At 37.7% G+C, this 19,663-nt stretch overlaps 1 protein-coding gene across 1 annotated transcript in view; it reads left to right on the forward strand.

Moving 5' to 3' along the window:
• CAPZA2 (capping protein (actin filament) muscle Z-line, alpha 2) overlaps nucleotides 1-19,663 on the forward strand; it is a 54,945-nt gene that overhangs the window by 28,210 nt on the left and 7,072 nt on the right. The window contains exons 4-7 of the mRNA XM_006882664.1: nucleotides 4,043-4,106; nucleotides 8,962-9,168; nucleotides 10,509-10,588; nucleotides 18,430-18,508. Coding sequence (XP_006882726.1) covers nucleotides 4,043-4,106; nucleotides 8,962-9,168; nucleotides 10,509-10,588; nucleotides 18,430-18,508 — 430 coding nt within the window. The remainder of the gene's footprint in view (nucleotides 1-4,042; nucleotides 4,107-8,961; nucleotides 9,169-10,508; nucleotides 10,589-18,429; nucleotides 18,509-19,663) is intronic.

Here is a 19,663-nt window from a genome sequence, read left to right on the forward strand (position 1 = left end):
TTTTGGGTTAGCCAAGCAACAAACTACAAACAGTACCACCATATTTAGAGAAGAGGCAGTTCAAGTCCTGATACGTCATTTTTTTAGCCACTGATCAAAGTTTTGTCTAAGACTTCCACAACTTTCTTAGAATTCCGTGGAAATAAAAGAAATGCGTTTTCTTCTTTCTAAAACTTTATTTTATGCCACTTTGTTTTTATGAAAAATCTATTTCAGTACCTGTTTTTGCTAACTGAGAGAAATCCAAGGATTTTTATTTCTAAAATAAAGTGGAAAGTCAAACTAATGTTTAGTGTATTTTTGGCAGCAAGCCATTATCTAGGCAGCGATCACTCCAGGAAGCACTAGTGGAGCTTCCAGCTCCTTCCCCAGGGAATACGCAAGCTGGCATAGCTTTGCAGTGTGTCTTTGAATACTGTATATTAATATTATTTTGGGTTTTTTTTATGTTATTTGGTAGTTTAATTTTTGTTTCTGTTAATGCTTAAACATTTTCCCCATATAAAACTACTCTGTATGTCATTTCAGCTTACTAAAGTTTTCCTAGGAATGTTCTTGTTTCATATAGTGGGAGAAACTTTTAAATTATTATTGTCCTACTACCTTCCAGAATAAGGTCAAAATAACTCATGGCTCTGACCCTCCGTTGTGTTTCTGAGGTTTTAAATTGCATGAGAGGAGATTGATTGATTGCCCATCTTTGATTGATTGCCTGATGGTGGATTTGCACCATGGGGGCATAGTCTTTGGGTTAGAATGTGCAACTCCCTACAGATCAGACTGCCAGAGCTCTAAAAAAGGTCTAGAGAGCCATATTATAGGCTCACCATTAGTTAGTGGAACAGATTTTTAGTTCCTTACAATCAATGTTTATCTCCAGGCAGACAGGTACTTGTCCTCATGGTGTCGTTTTAAAGACTAAGGTGTGCTAGACCCAAACATGGTTTTTGTCAGTTATTTCACATGCATGTGAAAATTGGTTGGTGATGAAGGGGCAGACCAAAGGAGAATTGATACCTTTAAATTATTGCATTGGCAGAGAATGTTGATTATACCGTCAACTGCCAGAACTGTCTTGGGAAAGTGCAGCCAGAGTGCTTACTATCCGTAGAGATGAGGATAGCAAGACTTTGTCTCGAACTTGGGCGTGTGTCAGGAAGGGGGAAGGACATCACTGTTAGATAGCAGAGCGTTAACAACAGCAACAGATGTTGGGAAAATCCTGATGAAAACCCTTATGATATGATCTGTGGATGACTAATAGTAAATGGTATCCATATCTAAACGTAGCAACCAAATAGCTTAGGAATGGTTGACGGGGCCACAGAACTACACAAAGGCACAAAACATGGTTTCCCATTCACTACTAAAGTGTTTGGCAGATAGTAATAAGAGCTTAGTAAAGTCTTTCTAGGAAAGACTTAGTAGTTATTTCTATTCTTCAGTGAGCATATAAAAATAGTTGCATAGATGGTTGGAGGAATGTCTGATGAGTAGATGGATGGAGTGAACATTCTGAAATGCCTGGGGCTTTGGAGTCATCTCAACCAAATCTCTCTTTTTGTAGATGAAGTAAGTACTGCCCATACTGTCTAATGACAAGGTTGAAACAAAGTCCAGATTCTCTGACTCCTAGATTAGTGAGTACCAAGATTTTTAGTCCAGCCTGAGACCAAATTACCATCCAACTATTTTAATTTACTGTTTAAATACTGCCTTCACAGGAAAATGAATCCTAAATTACAAGTAATTCTGTTTCTAACCGTACTCTTAGAGTAAAGCTCATTTAATGGTTAATAGCTGCCTGGCTATAGTGATGCTATTCTTGGGAAAATGATAGTCTCAATGAATTAAAATAAAAGATGAATGGCTACTTTCTCTATGCAATTTTGTATTCATCACCATTCTTTTTTGAGCATGCCTTGTCAAGAATTTGACAGCTAGCAATTTATTTCTGTCTTTTTTACATTTACTCTTCCTCTGCTAACTTGCAGTGATCCTTGCTTGGGCACAGTTCTTTCTAGGAAAGATTTAGTGGTTATTTAAATTCTTGAGTGGGAATATTTCTGTCCAGAGTCATTTGAGGGAAATTTCGGCTGGATTAAGTTTAGAAATGTTTCCTATGTTTTCAGATTCTCAATTTCATTTCTGTTAAATTGAAAAAAAAATCCAATTTATAGATACCATGAAATATAGTATGCTCTTTGTATTTTTTTTAATTAGAAGGGATTTTTCCTACAACTCAATTATGATGTGATTATTATGTGATCTCCTATTAATACATTGTTTCTTAACCATGGGAACAGAACCCAAAACCAAACTTGCTGCTCTTGAGTCACTTTCAACTCCTAGCAACCCCCCAGAACTGCCCGCAGTGTTGTAAATCTTTACCAAAGCACACTGCCTAGTCTGTCTTCTGCACAGGAGCTGATGGATTCGACTGGCAGCATTTTTTTTAATAGTCCAGTGCTTAATACACTGTGCCATTAGAGGTCCTTCATGTAAGGTTCTTGTGTGCTGTCAAGTTGGAACCGACACATAACTGATCCCTCAGGAGGTTCTCAGAAGACATAAATGACATGGGAGGAAATTGCCCATTTCGTCCCCAGTGGATCCAGATCACCTTCCTTTGGATTGGCAGCACAGCTCCTGACCCATCAGGCCACCAGAGCTCCCTGTGTAAGAGTGGAGAGAGGCTTTATTCTTGTTTGCTTCCTTATATGGGATTCAAAATCCACTTGTAGCAGCACATGCTAATTGATACTCGGCAGTTCTGAGGTGATGGTCTACCTGTTTGTTCTCTGTGACTCTGGTTGCTCCAGAGTCGTTATCTAGAGTCCTGTCCAGCTCCTTATCCTAGTTGGTTTTGGGTGTCACTGAATCGTCTCCAGTTCATAACAACCATGTATGACAGTGGAATTGCTTCGTAGGGTTTTGTAAGTGGTATTCTGGGTGGAAGCAGATCTCTGGGCCTTTGTCCTAAGGAGCCGCTGGGTGGGTTCAGACCACCAACTTTCCGGTTAGCAGCCGAGCTCATAGAACTATTGTGCCACCAAACTGCGTTCTTACAGACTCTTGTTTTCTCCCCTTTCTCAAGACTTTCCATGCCTCTGCTTTGCTTCCATGAATTTATTCCATCATTTGTTGAATCAGAGCTGACCCTCCAGTGGGTTTTCAGAGGCAGGAAATTGCACGGGAGACTGTCAATCCTTCTCCCATGGTGCAGCTGGTGGATTCGAACCATGTGCCTTTGAGATTGCAGTGCATTTTCTTACCACTGCGCCACCAGAACTCCCTGATTCCATCAAGTAACTTGAAACCCAGACTGAACTACTGTATGCCAGACATTGAACTTGGATGTTTTCTATGATGGATCTAGCCTATGAGTATATCTTAATTTTCCAAATATCTAGTTCATGAAAACTTTTCTAGCCCGCTTTACTGTTTATTATTTTTCGATAAGCTTTTTTGCTCATGCAGTTCATTTTAACTGAAAGATACTTAACTTTCCCTTCTTCCGTTTCTGTGAGACAGTTTTTCAAAGGCATTTTCAGTATCCCCTCTATTACTAAATGATCCCTGGTTTTCTTTTAACTTTTGTGTCCGTTTTCTTTATGTTCTTCAGTATGTATTATCGATAGTTCTTTTTGTTAACTTTTTGCTTCTGTTCATCTGCAAGCCCTTTGGCCCTGGGTGCTTTCTGTTTTTTCTTTATTTCTCTCACAGTGCCTCATCTGTTTTCTGATACAATACATGCTAAATGTATCCTGAATAAGTGGATGTGTGTGTCTTACTGATAACTATACTTTCTAGACCTTGAATAAAAAGGCCAATTATAATCCTAATTCAACTTTACATTGCTGAGTGTTAATTAATTTTAAAGATAGCCATATCCGTATAATGGTTATATCTATGATAAGATCAGCAATGGAGAATTACTCTTTTACTTGCTTTTGCAACGCAAAAGTTTTATTGGCAAGTGAACTGTTTGAATTTCATTTGTAAATGTATAATTTTAAGTAATCGCTTTTTTGTTTTTCAGTGCATTTGCACAGTATAACTTGGACCAGTTCACGCCAGTAAAACTTGATGGTTATGAAGATCAGGTATGTTTCATGTTAATATAGGATCTCAAAATACTTTGTTTCATTTCTAATGTTTAATGTATCATACCTAGATGAATTATGAAGTTCTATGTTTAAAAAATTTTAAGAAAACCCCAAACGTCCATTTTAATTGTACTACTGAATTCCAACTTTTAGCCTGCTAAACTGAGAAAATAAATTTATGTTTGTTAAAGCCAACCTCTTGTATTTCTGTGACAGCAACACTAGATAACTAAGACAGCCACTTATGGGAAAGAAATTAAATATTTAGTTGCTATAGTTTAAGCCAATAATACTGTTAATAGGAAATTTTTCTTAAAAGTGCTCTTAGAACACATTTAAGATTTTATAAAAGAAATACTTTAAGTAAACTTTCTTGTTTTTTATAGGCAAAAATATCAATCCTATAGTTATACCAAATTTAGAATATATGTTAATACGTTTTCTATCATAATTTTGTTGCTCTGGAATTTCTTCAATCCTTCATGTGAGTAATTTAGCTTATAGTATTATTAAATCTTTTCTTTCTAAGATCTGGTTGGGCTTCCAAAGCTAAGAAAAACCACAAAGTGTTACAAGCATTGTTGGCTTTTTTTGTTGTTGTTATTTTTTGTTTTCAGAGTTTTGAATAAAATTATATTGTGATTACATTAACTCATAAGATGCTTTCCTGAAGCACAGTTTATATAAAACAATTTAAGAAAGAACTGATGATGGAACTTAGAGAAAGTAGTACCAGTTAGTCCTTACTGGCTGAATTTTATCAGTGCTTCTTTTTGGCATGAGTCATTATGTATGTAGTACTGTATAGGCAGTCTCAAGATTACAAACAAGTTCTGTTCTTAAATTGATCTTTAAGTCAAATTCATTACAGTCAGGTACAGTTTGTCTCTAACAGTTTATCATATGCTTATTGTATTTAGTGTATAGTGTACCTTCTGTGTGCAGAACACACCAAGGAAATACTTGCAGATAGACTGAAACATCTTTCATTTAATACTGGTTGTGATAATGCTTTCATTTATGTTGCCAAGTATTGCCCATATGTTCTTAGAAACCACTTAAATATCTCTGGTTTTTTTACTATATTGGGCTTTTCAGAGGTTGGCTTGTAAGCCTTTGCTGAAAAGTCTTAAAGTGGCTTTATCAATAGAAGGTGAATTCTCAGCAGCAATATCTCATTGAAAACAAAACCCCTATGTAAAATAGATATAAAAGAAAACTTTTATAATATAAACAAGTACTATCATAAACTAGACACTAAAATATATTAACTTTTATACATAGATATGCTGGTTTATCACCATTGTTGTTTCTTGGAAGTGGAGGTATGGCAAATAAGACAATAGAATGAAAGCTTGCAATGCAGAAGATAAAAAAGAAAACTCTAGTGATATGATTTATATACTCAGAAATAGCAAGGTATTCATAGAATTAACTGCTCTGACTGGGGCTAAGGATACGGAGAAACCAAAACAAAACTGAGTTTAATAGAAAAAAGTTTGTAAGATGCCAAATGTAAGGTAAGTGTAAAAAAAGTTCGTTTTTCTTTATTTTCTTTATACACTAGGAATAAGCTTAGCAAGAAAGGCATAGGTTATGAAGAAAGTAATAATCTTAGAGTCTTTGCACAGTGAAAGGCACATCATATTTTACTCTTAGGAAGTATATATCAGTTTTCTTTAAATTAGTATTTAAATTTAATGTTTGAGTTAGAACCCTATTAGTATTTTTTTTTAAATAACAGAATAGCAAAAGATTCTTTACATCTTCTAGAATCAAGTCAGTATAGCATTGTGTAGACAGCTAGATCAATAGAATAAGCACAGAGGACTAGAATTTACTACCGAGTATATATGAAAGTATTTTTAACTGATGAAGTTTCTGTCCAGCCAGACTTCTTATTTATAAGTGATACTGGCATGACAAGGATGACAAGACGACTTGATGCCATTGAGTTATGGTGCTGAATAGCCCACGGACTACCAGGAAAATAAAGAGAAATAAAGAGATATACCTCAGGAAAAGTACAGCCAGAGTGCTCCTTAGAGGCAAAGATGGCAAAGCTTTGTCTCAGTTATTTGGGGCATATTGCTAGGAGAGGCTATTCCTTGGAAAGGGATATCATGCTAGAAAAGGGTCAGTAAAAGACAAGAAAACCCTCAACTATAAATGAATTGACACAGTGACTGTAGAAATGGACCCAAGTGTGTCTGATAAGATGAGGATGGCAGAGGATAAGAGAGGGTTCAGATCTGTTGTTTGAAGGGTCACTATGAGTCAGTTGTATTTGACTCAGTGACATCTAACAACAGCTTCGAGGAAGGACGTTAAGTTGGACCTTAGTCTCTCTCACACAATATGCAGAAATAAATGTCAAATGGATTAAAAACTTGGAAGATGACTAAAATCTTACATGAAAATTATATCCTATGTACTTATAGAGCTAGGGAAGACCTATCTTTCTAAATAAGATCAGAAATTTTTAAAGAAGGAAAAACGGACAGTATTTACTAGATAATACATGTACTTCTCACTTGTCAGTTATTACCTGACATTTCACATTTACAATAGTAAAGATACCTGTTCAACCATTTTGCACATTAATGTTGTATGTCTGCTGGTAGGTGCAAGGCAAAAGTGATGCTGGCTCTGGTGGTTCAGGTTATTGGCACAGTTGTTAGGCTTGCTCTTTTTTTTTTTGCATGATGCTGATTTTCACCTAACAGCTTGGTTTTGGGAGCCTAGCCATGTTGATAAGTGACCCTTTATTGTTCACTCACAACCGCCTGGCATTCTCTTTGGAGGCAGTGTACTCCAGGTTCTTAATGGATCAGAATTGACTCATTGGCACTTGCAACAATATAGCTATATCATGGGTTATTTTTCTGACCTTAAAAAGGGTGAGAGACATAGAAGTAAACTTTTTATGTTTCTAGAAGGTAGTGTTGAGGTTGAAAAAAAATCCTAATGCTTAAAAATATGTTGGTATTTTTATTATTTAAGATTATGAACCAAACTACCCCTTTACATGTTTGTAGGTAAATATGAACGTGTCTGTATTTTTCTGTATAGGATGATAGGAGTTTGGAAAAAATTTATATAGATACATACTGTGTTATCAGCAGGATTTACATCAGATGGATAAGAAAAATGTACAAAAAAGTGTTTATGACCAAGGTTATACATTTTTAGTTATGTCTGTACATAAAACAAATACACTGTGTTTTAATGAAGAAATGCTCAAAGTCCCTAGCTCTAAGAGAGATGCAGATCAAAATAACTATGAGATATCATCTCTTCCTAGTAAGAATAGTAAAATTTAACAGAACAGCACACAACAAATGCTGGTGAGGTTGTAGAGAAACTGGAACCTGTTGGTGGGGGTGTAAAATGGTGCAACCACTATGGAAGGCTGTATGGCGCTTTCTCAAAAAGTTGGAAATAGAAATACCATTTGACCCAGCAGTGTTACTATTGGGAATATACCCTAAAGAAACCATAACTGCCACTCAAGCAGATTTATACACACCCATGTTTATTGCTGCTTTGCTCACAATAGCAAAGACCTGGAAATAACCCAAGTGCCCATCAACAAATGAATGGATAGAGAAGCTGTGGTATATTCACACAATTGAATACTATGCTGTATTGAAAAACAAGGAGCTCTTGAATTATTAAACAAAACGCGTGACCCGAGGGGGCATTATGCTGAGTAAAATCTCAGTCACAAAAAGACAAATACAGCATAAGGCCACTGTTATAAAACAGGACTGACATGGGGGCTAGGGAGAAACTTAAGAAAAGAGGAGATAAATAATCTACATGGCATTGAAACAGATGAGGGCGAGAACTCTATTAAAGCAATACAAATCAGGTATTAGTGGCATGACAAGAGTCCAGAATAAGAGTTGCATAGTAGAGTGGTCTGGGGTGGGGATGGGAGACGGTATAACAATGAAAGATCTTTTTTCCCCAAAGAAAAAAGTGATCTTAGGGGAGAAAAGGGGGCAGGGAGGAAAATGTGCAACAGTGAATGATTGGAAATCTAAGTTCTTTATAAACTTTAATTAAAATCTAAAAAAAAAACCAAAAAAAAAAACAACCGAACCAACCCAAATATACTGTGTTTTAAAATTTTTAGAAGTAAATAACTACCCATGAGTAGTTTATCGGAAAGCAGAAATGGTCACTCAGAGTATAGGTTGTGGGCTAAAGAACATTGGTGAAAGCACTGAAGAGGATTTTTCATTTTAAAATTTTAAAAAATCTTTTTTTAACCATCCTGGTTAAAGGTTGTTACCAATTAGTTCATTTGTTTCCAGGAACTGGCAGTAATAGAAATGGTAAATGATAAGTTGTTTCTCATTTTCAAGGAGGGAAAAAAACCCTGAGTCTAATAGTATATGAAAGGACATGCTTTTTCACTAAGTAGCTAGAAGATATATTGGGAAAAAATCTGATGTATGCTGAATGAAAATAGTTTTCTTTTTTTTAAATAGTTAACTTATTTGATATATTGTGGTTGCACCCCCTCCCTGTAAAAACAAAACAAAACAAAACCAAAAACCCCATTGCCATTAAGGTAGTTCCAACACAGTGACCTCCATGGGATTTCTGAAGTTGTCAGTTTTTGTGAGAGGAGACCATCTCCCTTTCAGTTACATGTTTTACACACTGCGAACACCAAGGCTCTTAGAGATAGGCCGGTATTCTTAAACCTGTTGCCTGGAGTGAACTGCTTTACAGTTTCAAGGAAAGCGTATATGAATGTATATGAATATGTAGATCAGTACTTTCATACCATTTTCAATTCTTTTTCTCTCCCTCTCCCCAATTTGTTCCACCATTGAAGGTATTAATAACAGAACATGGTGATTTGGGAAATGGAAAATTCTTGGATCCCAAAAACAGAATCTGTTTCAAATTTGATCACCTAAGAAAGGAAGCAACTGATCCAAGACCCTATGAAGCCGAGAATGCCATTGAATCATGGAGAACTTCCGTAGAAACTGCCCTTCGAGCTTATGTAAAAGAACATTACCCCAACGGGGTCTGCACAGTAAGTAGTGCTGTGGAGCTGCCGCTGTGGTTCCTAGAAATATGACAATGCTTTTGTGATCTTAAATCCATGTTGTAACTTGTCACTTTTTAATATGGAAGAATTTGACCAATTTTTTTAAAGAACTAAAATAGTGAATAGAATAGTTTAAAATGAAAATGGGGGAAAAAAAGTTGTATCTTGAATTAAATCCATAAAAGTTCTAATACATTGATTCTAAGAGCAGGATATTATGAGATTCTTTAATCACATGTTCATCATTCATCTCAGTAGGTTTAAAGCACAATTAACTTTTATTAAGTTGGGGACATTGAGGGACTATCTCCTCCTGTACCAGTCAGATCTAAGTTGACAGTATACATACAAAAATAATAATAATTTTTAAAAAAAGTTGGAGACATTGTAGAATAAATAAAATTATTTAGTAGTAGCATTATGTCTTCATGTGTCTTATAGTCAGATTTTTGGTGGATCTTTTAGCAGTGTAACTTCTGTTATTTTCAGAATAAAATGCCTTTTCATAAAGCTGCTTGCAGTCAGCCAGGCCTTTTAGTCCTTAGCTTGTTTCCCTTGACTTTTCCCATAGCAGGAAATGGCAGGGTGATCACCAGTGTCTCCTCATCATCACATTCCAACCAGGTAGAGTCCAGACTTTGGAACACGCTCCTGACCCTGTACTCCTGACCACTGTTTACCTCTCTGGTGGAAGATGACCATCTATCCTGGTTTACACTTGCTCTTCCAACTTGATTGATAATGAGTATCTCCACTTGCCGCTATTTTCATTCTCAGAGGTTTTGCAATTAGGAGAAAAATTCGTGTATCCTCTTTAAGTAGCTCTCAGTAGTTGTTTATACAGCAACATAATCTGAAATTTCTTGGGAAATCCTTGTTGATTAGGATCATTTCAATAAGACTAGCTCAACAAAGTAAAATGGATACTTAAAATAGCTGCAGAAAAGGAAAACCCGGATATTGTAAAGTTAAAAATGATAACCATTGTCTAAGCTCACTTAGTTGTCTAAAAGAGCTGGAGGGATATCAGTATGCTTCAAAGAAATTCTTAATGCTTGCATCATATGTCTGGGATATATTAGAATAGAATTACTTTTACTCAATAGATTGTATTTTATTAACTCTGAGTTCTGCTAGGATCCACTCTTGAATCTATAATTAGATGTACATATTTGATTATTTTTTTAGCCATATTGCAATGATCACCTATTTTCTATTCTTTTGTGTACTCCTGCGAAAGTGCTAAACAATATTTTGTATGTATTTCAAGTTGAACATTCTGTGATAGTAAATTCACTCTTGTGCTTATTTTCTTTGCCATGAAGGTATATGGTAAAAAAGTAGATGGACAGCAGACCATTATTGCATGCATAGAAAGCCATCAGTTCCAAGCAAAAAACTTTTGGTAAGTTATAATTTTGAGTATTAGGGAAATTTTGATGTTACAATATTTACAATTCTTTAGTGATTATATACCTTGTTTTTGTGTGATTGACTACAAGTAGTCTTAATCTATCCAATAATATGAACGTAGCATGGACTCAGTTAAAGAACTCAGGTGGCTTAGTGATAAAGTGTTTCACTGTCAACGCAAAGGAACCCAGTTTGAATCTGCTATCTGCACCATGGGAGAAAAATGTGCAGTCTCCTCCCTTGCAATCTATAACCTTTCATACCCAGTTGGAGGGCTGGCTGTGACTTGACAAAACATAACAGCAACAACATTTAATCAGTTGATAGTCAGTGAAAAAAAGGGTGTGGGAGAGAGAACCAGGCAGTTTTTAGAAACCAAGCTGCATCCTAAGATGCATATGTGCCTGAGAGCAGATGACTTGGCAGGCCCTGTGTGCATTCTGAGTAGGGGTGGCTCCTGAATGAAACGTACATGAGGGGAGCAGAGGTAATTACAAAGTAAAGAACAGTGCTGCTTTTTGGAGTTCTGAAGTAGCTATTTTTGAAGAGATTTCTTTACCCTTGGTTTGCCAGTGGTTAAAAAGTAGCATCATGTTTTATTCAGTGAAGCAAATTAAATCATGCCTTGTAATTTTGATCGTTTCTTTAAAAAGTTTACCCTCAAAACACAAACCTGCCTTATTAATCTTGATAATTTGTTGACCTTTTTGTTTTTGAACAAGACTGTTTCTATACTGGTTTCCTATTATAAGTCTCGGGGTGTTCCTCAAGACTTTGCAAGTTCAGAATTGAATGCATTCTTTCCCCACCTTTATCCTTCTTTCTTGTAAAATACATGCAGAGGCTCATTAGAGTAAGTATAATCGTGATAAATACCTGTGCTAATCTTTGATTTGTTGGCTACCTTGGATTTTTGGTACTTTTGCGGATAAAGTAATAGGTAACAGTAATGTCTATGGACTACTTTGGTCCAAGCTCAAGGTTACTCTGCTGCTTAACCATTTCAGAAATAAATGCAAGGTTAACTCGGAATGATTGGAGGAATGTAGATCTATCTTCACTGAAGGAAAATCAGTTCCATAGTAATCATGTGCCATCATTAAAAGCTGCTTTCTCTTAAACCTTCTACTGTTCAGAGTTACATTTATGGATTTAATGTGTTTGTATAGTTTAGACCTGAAAACTTCTAGCTCTCATCTACCAGAATCCTGCAATCATAAATCTCACAAAATCATTATTAATTCATGCTCTTTGTGTCAGGGGACTTACAATAAAGTCAACCTTTTTTAGAATTACAGATATTATAATACATTGACTAAGAAGTTTTTAAAAATATAATTCCTTTGAACTTTAACATGTATACAATTGTAAAATGTGTCTTTGAGTTTCCACACTACTTATCTGAGTATTTTCTTTCTCAGCCTGCACTATGAACATTGTATAATTGAAGTTAGAATAATAATTTTCTGCTCTGGAAAAGATTCATTTCATATGACTTTCTAAAATATTGATTATTGTGTGAATCAGTCTCAGTAAAATCTAAATGTTGTTTTTATTTAAAGAAAAATACTTTACTTTGCGTGCACACACACAGAGTGGGATAAAACCAGAAGACACTAGTTTTGGATGTTTCTTAGACTTCACTTGGAGCTTTCAGTTTCTACAAAACCTTCAGCAGCCTGCATTTCATCAAATTGTGTGTCCATTTTCTTCCCTTTTCCACTATCCCACCAACTTCAGCATACCCACAGTGCACCCCAAGCAAAAACTTCTTTTAAGCTTTCTTCACTTGATCCAGTCAGGTGCCCTCAGGCTGGTCCCAGTCCTGGGGACTTTTATGTACAGCAGAGGAAACCTTGTGCCTTTCCCCAACCCTGTGTTGGGTCCCATTGTTGCAGCCACTGTGCCAGTCCATCTCATGGAAGGGCTTCTTTTATTATTGACCCTCTACTCTACTAGGCATGCTGTCCTTCCCCAGGCATTGGTTGTTTTTGATAACATGTTCAGAGTACATGCAGTGAAAACTTATTTTCCCCACTTCAGAGGAGCAGAGTTCTGACACTACTTCTTCTGAGACAGACTTGTTCATTCTTTAGTAATCTGCGCTATATTCCGTGGGGACTCTGGTGGCCTCGTAAAGGGCTCTGCTGCCCTTGTAAATGGTTCCACTGCCACTCCAAGGCACACAGTTGAATCCACTAGCTGCTCTGTGGGAGAAGGATAGACAATCTCCTCCCTTGTACTTCACTGCCTCTGAAAACCCACGGAAGGGTCAGCTGTGAGTTAGTTTTGACTCAGTGGCAGCTACAGCAACAAACAGAACAACATCAGTATATTTGGTATTCATCACCAATGCCTTCATTTCCTGGGATCAGCTTTTCTATATTCTTTATTTGTTGTCCAACCTTCTCATTCCTGGGAGACAATTGAAAATACCATGTCTAGGTTCAGTTTCATTTGAATCCTCAAAGTGACATTTTTGGTTTATTAATTTGTTTCTTGGCTGTTGCCTCAATGGGTGTTAATTATAGATCTAATTAAAATTAAATTCTAGACAACTTCAGTCTTTAACTCCATTTATTATGATGATGTTTTTTTGGTCTGGTTGTGAGGACTTTTTCCCCCCCTTTGTGTTCACATGTATAATCCAGACTGAAGGTTATAGTCTGATCTTCATCATTAAATGCTTCAAGGATTTTGAAGCTCTGTCTTACATACTTTGGCATGTGGCCAGGAGGGACTGATCCTTCGGGAAGGATACCATGTTTGGAAGGGTAGAGAGTAAGCACAGAACAGGAAGATGCTGGATGAGAAGGATTGACACAGTAACTGGGGTAGTGGGAGTAGATATCTTGGAGTCAGTGAGACTGGCTCAGGACAGGGCAGGCTTCAGAGCTGTATTGCATAGGGTCACTATGAGTTGCATGCAATTTGATGGCAAGGTTTTTTGAAACAAGTTTTATTTGGTTTTGGTTTTGGTTTTGGCCAATGCCTTCAGTGCAGTTTGAACTTCAGGCACTATCACGCTACCTCCTGGAATGGTTGAACACATTCCATCTAGTTCTTTCTGGTATAGGAACTGTATTTTTTAATGTTTCCAGAATTTAATATTTTGTACATAGATTCATTTAGTATTGCAAGTCAGTGTTTGAATTGTTTTTCTTTAATTCTTTTAGCTTGAGAAATGCCAAGCACTATAGCTCTTTTTTTGGTTTTCTAGCTCTAGGTTTTTGCACATTTCATTATTATATTCTACTTTGTTGTCTTGAATGACCTTTGAAAGCAGCTCTTTTACTTCATCATGTCTTTCATTCTTGTAAAAAGAGCAAGGACCACTTGGGGAGCATTACACCTGACCTTTACCAACTTCCCAGGGAGAAACCATCCCCGTCCCCAATATTAGTGACACAGAACGCATTTCTGTGAGGTTAGACATGTCCCCCATGCTCCCATACCCTCTATACTCATCTCAACACCAGTTTTACTGCTTTGCTGGGTCTAAAATCTGATGTGATAACTCACAGACCACACAGAACCATATTTGGGGAGTTAAAAGTTTATAATCTAGATTAATAACCAAATATGGTCCAGACAGCTCCCTAAATGTTCACGCAGGCACCTCAACCTCAAGCCTTGTGGCTCCTAAGTGTGTCCAAGTTCTTAGTCCTGCCAATATTGTCTTCCTTCCCTAATTGTCCAAAAAAGTTCTCCGTCCTGCCAATATTGACTGTCTACCCAACTGTCCAACAAAGTTCTCAGTCCTGCCCATATTGGCTTCCCCTCTTCCAAAGTCCCATCTCACGTCAGTTCTCCAGTTCAGCCATGGCAGCTGCTGCTGTCCTGAAGTAGGTCCTACATTCTCCTGCCTTCTCTTCACTAGAGTGGGGGAAATCTTTTTCCTTTTCTCTAGCTGGGAAGGATTTAGATTCTTCTAGCTAGTGTTGTTCAATTTATTGGCAAGAATTAGCCAATCTTTTGGTAACTTGAGACTGGCCAGTTCTCTTGTGGAATGGTAGACAGCCAGTCCTTTTGTGGATAAGCCAACATGCCCCATTTGCATAGGCCCCCACAGCCACGTAGTCATCCACGCTAGAAAAGCCATTATTGAAAACCATACTCTGTAATTCTCTTCAACTGCTTTGTTCAAGAGCAAGTTTCAGACTCTTTTGACATCCATTTGGTCTTTTCTTTCCTTCCTGTGTTTTTTAAAATGGTATTTCACTTTCTCTAAATATCCTTCATGTCATCCCACAACTTATCTAGTCTTTAATTAATGTCCATTGAATGAAATGTATCATTGAAACAGTCTCTAAATTCAAGTGGCATATACTCAGGTTTGTGCATTGGCTATAGTGGGCTTGTTTGTAATTTTCTTCAACTGCAGCTTGCACATCAGCACATGATACTTGTTCCTATCAATCCTTGATCTTCCTACGCCCTTCAGATGATACTGAGCTTCTCCATTGGCTATTATCCAGTGAGGTGCATATGTGTTACTGGCATATATATTTTTTTGGTAAAAGGTATTTGTGATGAATAAGTAATTGGTTTTTGCATAACTGTGTCACACAGTCTCTTATTTCTATCACCAAGGGCATATTTTCAGCTACTGATCCTTCTTTTCTGTTTCTAACATTTTTAAAAATTTCTATTATTTGTGTGTGTGTGTGTGTGTACTGTCAGATTGGATCTGACTGGTACAGGAGGAGATTGCTGTCCTTCCGTCTCCAGCAGAGCATCTGATGGATTCAGACTGCTTACCTCTGTGATTGCAGTGCAGCTTCTTGTCACTAGGCCACCAGAGCTCTCCTAGTTTCTAACTTTTTGCATTCCAATCAAAAATTACTGGAATATATAATTTTTTTAGAAATTTATTATTTTTCCATTGTATCATTAACAGTATTGATTCAGGATGGATCTTGACAAAAAAATCTGATACCATTCTTATCCAGTATGTTTTTCCCAGCATAGTAAGGTGTATGTTTGTTCCTCCTTCCCTTGATAATCACTAATTACTATTCTATCTGCATATTTGCTTATTTCATGTAAGTGATATCATGCATTGTTGTTGTTATGTGCCATCAAGGCACCTATGATTCCTAGTGATCCTGTGTAGAACAACTCTGAAGCCTACCCTTTCCTCTCTGACTCTGACACACTTAGTCCCATTACCCCAGTTACTGTGTCAGTCCTTCTCATCCAGGTCTTCCTCTCCTGCGCTGTCCTTCCATCATTGCAAGCATCATGCATTTCTTCAAGAACTGACCCCTTCTGGCCACTTGCCCAAAGTATGTGAGACTAAGCTTCAAAATCCTTACCTCCAAGGAGAAACTTGGTTTCACCCTCTCTAAGACAGACCTCTTTATTTTCTTGGCAGTCCATGGAATGTTCAGTACTTTTTTCCAGCACCACAACACAAAGGCATCAATTCTTTGTTATCCTTAGTTACTGTCCAACTGTCTGATACATAGCAAGGAATTGCAAGGATGATAGCCTACATTAGGCACACCTTAGTCCCTAGACTGACACCATTACTCATTAGCACTTTGGAGAGGTCTCTCACAGCAGACTTCCCAGTATGATTTGTCTTTTGATTTCCTGGCTCCTGGTGCCAGTAGTGTTGATTGTGAAGCCAAGCAAGATGTAATTGTTAACAACCTCAATCTCTTCGCCATCTATCATGGTACTGCCAGTTGGTCCAGAGGTGAGAGTCTTTGTGATGTCATATAGTATTGTCCTTTTGTAACTGACTTACTTCCCTCAGTATGTTGTCTTCGTGGTTTGACCTGGTTATAGCAAGCATCAGGACTTCACTCTTCCTTATGTTCTATGATTCTTCAGCATTCATCATTTGGTGGACATTTTCATTGTTTCCTTCTTTTTGATAGTGTGAATAGGGCTGTATCTAACATTGGTGTGTGTACATCTGTGTCACTACTTGTAGTTCTTTTGAGTGTATGCCTAAGAATAGAATGTCAGGATAATGTGCCACTCTATTTTCTACTTAGGCTGCACCAGTATAGATTCCCACTAATAGATGATTGTTCTTGTTTCCCTGCACCTACATCAACATCTAGTGTGTGTGTGTGTGTGTGTGTGTGTGTGAGAGAGAGAGAGAGAGAGAGAGAGTGTGTCCATTTCATGTTGGGCTCCTAACCAGAAGGTTGGTAGTTCAAATCCACCAGCTGCTTGACTGGGAAAAAAAAACAGGCTTTTCCCTCCTCCCATAATGATTTACAGCTTTAGAAACCCAGTGCAGGGTCACCATAGGTCAAAATCAGCTCAGTGATAATAGTGGGCTTGGGTTTGAGATGATATCTCAATGTGGTTTTGATTTGAATTTTTCTAATGGCTGGTGACTTTTAGCAACTTTTAATTTGCTTATATATCCTCTTTGGAAATATTTATGCAAGTCCTTTTTCCAGTTGTTTTACTGAAATTGCCTTTTTGTTTAAGTTTAGTATATATTACAATTTTGCATATTAGATCTGTATTATTGTTGTTATGTGCCGTCAAGTCTCTTGTGACTCATAGCGACCCTATGTACAACAGCCCTAAACCCTGCTCTGTCCTGTGTGAGTCTCACTGTCTCCTACACCCCCACTCCGATTATCCCAGTCACTGACTCAGTCTACCTCATAGAGGGTCTTCCCCTCCTGTGCTGTCCCTCCACCCTCCCAAGCATGATGTCCCTCTCCAAGGACTGGTCCCTCCTTGCAACATGTCCAAAGTATATTAGACAAAGCCTCAGAATCCTTGCCTCCAAGGAGCAGCCCAGTTTAACCCTCTCCAGGATGAACCTGTTTGTTTTCTTAGCAGTCCATGGTACATTCAGTACTCTTCTCCAACACCATAGCTCAAAGGCAACAATTCTCCTTCTGTCCTCCCTAGTCATTGTCCAACTCTCTGACGCAAAACAAGCGATTCCAAAGATCATGGCCTGTATCAGACACACCTTAGTCTCCAGAGAGACACCATCTCTCTCCAGCACTTTGGAGAGGTCCCTAACAGCAGACTTTCCCATCACAACACGTCTTTTAATTTCCTGGCTGCTGGCGCCAATAGTGTTGACTGTAGAGATAAGCAATGACTGAAAACCAAAACACAAAGGAATTTTTAAAATTTGTATAATCCAAATTAGAGAAAATTATGAGTTGAAGCTCTGGGCTTATAAGACTTAAGAGAGACATGCTCCACTCTTTCAGGAGCGTGATGTGTGACATTAGACTGCTAGAATTATGCAATTACACATACTCAAAGTAGTATCATTGGTTGCTATGCAGTCAAAGTGTTCTTGTTTTCTGAAAGGGAGATTACGTTTCTAGCAAAGCTTTACCCTGTAATATTTCACATTCCCGTTAGCACTCTGGTTTGCCGACATTTAAAAAAACTCTGGTCGATTCTGGTGTCATGACTAAATCAGGCTGACCGGATGGAAAGCCCTGATCTGAACATTTATTAACTAAAACATTTATTTGTAAACTTAAAAATAAATTATTAAAAAAGTAACAAGCCCTTACCCTTAAAAAAACTTTGTATTATTTAGTTTTGTGCTATATTTTAAGCATTAATTTTAGAATCTTGAAGTTGCATCATTATTTCTTGTTTGGGGTTGGTTTGGGTGGTTTTTCTTTTATAAGAAAAAAAAAAGTAAATGGAGCTCATAACTAAACAATCTTTAATTCTTTCTAATATGGGTCACGATTTAAAAATTAATGCTTAACATCCACCTCACAGCCTACTACTCATACTTAATACATTAAATGTAAATTTGAAACTTAAAATTTATTTATTTTCCCTACCTTATTTACAGCTGCTGTTTTTATTTTTAAGGAATGGTCGTTGGAGGTCAGAATGGAAGTTTACAATCACTCCTTCAACCACTCAGGTGGTTGGCATCTTGAAAATTCAGGTAGGAGATTTTAAAGTATTTCTTTACTGACCGCTAGATGACTTTGAACACAGAAGTTAACGAGTTCCTAAATTGAGATTTTCATAGGACATCATAGCCATTTCATTTCCAGATCTTTGTTTTGAGGGTAATGGAAAAAGCAAATGATCCTAATTTCATCTTTTAGATAGCCTTGTGTTTCATTGCCTGGTAACCAGAAGTCTACAGAGACAGCTGCCAGATTCTAAAAACATGATTATGCAAAGACATTTGACTGTGTGGATCATAACAAACTGTGGCTGACTCTGAGAAGAATGGGAATCCCAGAACATTTAATTGTGCTAATGCAAAACCTGTACTTGGATCAAGAGGCAGTAGTCAGAACAGAGCAGGGTAACACTGCATGGTTCAAAATTGGAAAGGGTGTACGCCAGGGATGCATCCTGTCTCCATACCTTTTCAACATGTATGCAGAGCCGATTATCTGAGAAGCTGGGCTCTATGAGGAGAATTGTGGCATCAGGATTGGTGGAAGATCTATTAACAATCTGCGTTATGCAGATGACACAACCCTGCTTGCTGAAACTGAGGAGGACCTCATGCACTTGCTGCGAAGGGTCAAGGACTGCAGCCTTCAGTATGGACTAAGGCTCAATGTCAAGAAGACAAAGATTCTCGCCACTGGACCAATTGGCAGCGTCAGGTTGGATGACGAAGAGATTGAGAGTGTTCACAGCTTCAGTTTGCTCGGCTCCACAGTCAACACTCTTGGTACCAGCAGTCAGGAAATCAAAAAGCGGATCGCGATGGGAAAGTCTGCTTTTGGGACCTCTCAAAGGTACTCAGGAGCAACAGTGTCTCTCTGGAGACTAAGGTGCGCCTGATACAGGCCATGGTCTTTGCAATCGCTTGTTATGCATCAGAGAGTTGGACAGTGACTAGGGAGGACAGAAGGAGAGTGGATGCTTTTGAGCTGTGGTGCTGGAGAAGGGTACTGAATGTACCATGGACTGCCAGGAAAACAAACAGATTCATCTTGGAGAGGATTAAACCAAGCTACTCCTTGGAGGCAAGGATTCTGGGGCTTTGTCTGACATACTTTGGACATGTTGCCAGGAGGGACGGGTCCTTGGAGAGGGACATCATGCTTGGGAGGGTGGAGGGACAGCGCAGGAG

This window comes from Elephantulus edwardii, unplaced genomic scaffold (genome assembly GCF_000299155.1).
Source record: "Elephantulus edwardii isolate Elephantulus edwardi_28Jun2011 unplaced genomic scaffold, EleEdw1.0 scaffold00022, whole genome shotgun sequence".
Taxonomy (NCBI): domain Eukaryota; kingdom Metazoa; phylum Chordata; class Mammalia; order Macroscelidea; family Macroscelididae; genus Elephantulus; species Elephantulus edwardii.